Here is a 3,100-nt window from a genome sequence, read left to right on the forward strand (position 1 = left end):
GTGCGTGGAAAATTCTTCATTAGAATAAATTATAAATCATTATCTATTTCATAATTTAATTAATAATCTTCATAGTTGATATTGGACATTGATAAGTTTAAGGATTTTTCTCGACAACTTTTGTTTCCTATATTTTGGATTGTGTTCAATGCGCTTCAAACACTAAAATTATCAATTAGCAATTATTATTCAGTAAACAATCACATCTCCAGAATGTGTAAGTTCTCTGATTGAAGCTTGTTGCTATCGTCCAATTTAAAATTATCCTCTCCACCCTCAATTTAGGAGTTTCTGTTGCATCGTTCTCTTCGCCAAAACAACTTTTGAAATTGATAAAATTTCCATATCTTATGCATTTTTAAATGGTTGACAGTGCAGAATACGTTTCTTTGTTTCAACATGAATATTAGAAAAGTTGAGGCATTTTCTAAAGTTACCAAATGACATTAGATAAAGTTAGGTACTTTTTTTCCTCTTTCAATATATTCACTACAAATAATCACCGTAAGTTACAATAACCGATTGAATCACCAAAATTCTGATATTGGTGAGTTACAGTTCCAAAAAACACAACCTACCACACATATAACTCAAGTCAAACTGGTTGTTCATATGCCAGTTTAGAAGACAAATGGGATGATAGCCTTAACATTCTTAGGGAAATCCTCAAACTTAGAAAGATACCATTTCCTAGTTGAATAACTCCTACCTAGCAAGTAGAATGTAGTGCCTAAAGAGAAACATAATCCATATAGTGTCTGAGAAATGAAGGTGATCCCATAAAACTGAATGATCTCGAAAAGGTAGTGGGGGCATATCACAATCCCAAACAAGCCACCCTTTGGAATCTTGTACTCCTTTTCACCCTTTGCCCTCAAATTGGACAGAAGGTAGTGGTGGTAGAAGTTGCCAATGATGCCAATCACAAACATCACAATGCCAGGATACAACAGATTGATTGGTGGTTCTGGAAGCCCTTGTGTTAAGTGTTGAGCATAGACCATTGTCGCAGCTGATAGGAAATAACTCAGAGTGATGGGGATTGCAGAATCAAGAAGCATGCCGCCACTATATTTGTGAATAAACAGAACCTACACATTAATAGCATTCTTAATTGAGCTGAAATCTAATAAAAGAACAAGCAAATCAGGCACCTTAGGTTGTTTAGTGTTATCGAAACAGAGCTTAGATTCTATCTTATCAAGTATTTGATGAAAGCCTTGTACAAGAGTGCTCATTTCTAGAAGTTCCATACGACTGATATAAAACAAATGATAAATTAAATTTGAAAAGTAGAAAAAATGAATGGCTTAAATTCAAATTGAAAAATTCTGCTGAAATTGGTGTCATTTAGATTCAAATTGCAGATTGCGTCATGGTGATCTTGCAGCCTCCACGTTACTATCAAGCCATGATTGTGGATAGCATCAAACAAGAATAGCTTCAACACAGTTATGAGCATAAACCATGATTTAAAACTCATTTGCATCATAAGCAAGGCATTTAATTTCTTTCACACAATTCCTTTTATTCCAAATCCTGTGAACAAACAAAATCTACACAGTTGAGTAAAAATTGCATTCACTTTTGTGTACTCTACAACTCCCAAAAGCAATCATAGAGGAGCAACAAAACCATAAGCACAAGTACCAGAAACCAAAACTGAAAAAAGAAAAACTATTTCAGCACTCAAAACAAAATCCCCCAGTCATTGCCAGTCAAACATTGAACCAATATTCTTTGCCCGGGTTTCTAAAAAGGGTTTGTGAACCATGATTTTAGCTGCCGCCTCAAGTTTTTCGATTCATCGCAATCACTATTGTTGCAACTCCATTAACCATATTTCTTGCAACTTCAATTTCTTGCAATGAGAAAGATCGCAAGGAAACCCTAGCCCCAGCATAAAACCTTGTTCTTTATTATCAAGTATATGAGAGAACCCTTTTAAAAGTTCCTAAGTTCCAAGGTTTTACAAGTTTTTAATACGATCTTTAATATTTCAGAAAACTACTGACAAATATAATAGACCCCAAACCAACCCTGCTAAATTCTATATATACTCCATCATCCTAACAAACTACCAAGACGGTTTTCCAAAATTCAATGGTAACCTAAACTGAAAAATCATTATAAAAAGAAAGAAAGAAAAAAAAAACAACTCTGTACATTTCATCACAAACCATTAAAGCATGGTTTTAAATAGCACTCTAAAGTTAATTGCAACCGCAACATAAAGGTTTTTCTTACTCACAACCACAATTGTGACTGCATCAGTAACAATTTCACATAACGAAAGTAAAACATTCTCACAAAACCTAAAGCCATGATATTTAAAACCCAAGTAACTATTTTTTTCGTCCATACATATAATACAATATTAATTCCAAATTCCAAACCAATTAGGTATTTTTATTTTTTGTTGCGCATGGTAATTGGTAAGTAGCAGTGTGAAAACGTAACTACACAAGCATAAACTTAGTGTAACTCACCTCAAAGTCCCTCTTGAAGAAATGCAGGGTAACCGCAAATTGAAGGAGGGTGGATCTGAGACCTTCATTAGGAAAGATCCAGAAGGAAGCAAGGCCAGCAAGAAAAGCAGGAGTGTATAACAGAAGCATGCCAGCTTTACTTGACAACTTTGTCTGCTTTTCCGAAGAAGGGTTAACATTCCAAAACTTGGAATAGTTCAAATGCTTCCCTCTAATTTCTGACAAACCAGCATTTGCCAGTGAGACGAGGCTTATCACTGACATGGTAGAAACCACCAGAGAAGGAGGCGGCGGGAAGATGAAGCTCAGAAAGGTAGACATCACCATCGTGTAGATGTGATGATGCTGAGCAGTGTTATGGTTTGTTTCTTTGACCTATTGAAGGAGAAAAGTCGATGATGAAGCCATTTTATAGCCACATTTTGGGTCGAAGATAGTTGTAGTGGGATCCACACGTGGGCAAGGAAGTCATAAAAATAATAAATTTGATTAAACTTAAAATAAAGGTTTAATTGCTTCCTTTGTCCCCAGTTTGGTTGAATTGTGTCAAATTCATCCTCATTTTTAAAAAAGTTTCATTGTCATCCTCACGTGGTGTAAAAGTTTCATTG

At 35.1% G+C, this 3,100-nt stretch overlaps 1 protein-coding gene across 1 annotated transcript; it reads right to left on the reverse strand.

Annotated features, from left to right (window-relative positions):
• Positions 1-451: 451 nt before the first annotated feature.
• LOC124847736 (uncharacterized) lies at positions 452-2,875 on the reverse strand. The gene is made up of 2 exons (XM_047325291.2): positions 2,490-2,875; positions 452-1,091 (listed from the first exon to the last, which is right to left on the reverse strand). Exons 1-2 carry the CDS (start codon positions 2,814-2,816, stop codon positions 621-623), a joined length of 798 nt encoding a protein of 265 aa, XP_047181247.2. The 5' UTR covers positions 2,817-2,875; the 3' UTR covers positions 452-620.
• Positions 2,876-3,100: the final 225 nt, after the last annotated feature.

Source organism: Vigna umbellata, chromosome 4 (assembly GCF_029865625.1).
Source record: "Vigna umbellata cultivar VRB3 chromosome 4, Vumbellata_1.0, whole genome shotgun sequence".
Classification (NCBI taxonomy): Eukaryota; Viridiplantae; Streptophyta; class Magnoliopsida; order Fabales; family Fabaceae; genus Vigna; species Vigna umbellata.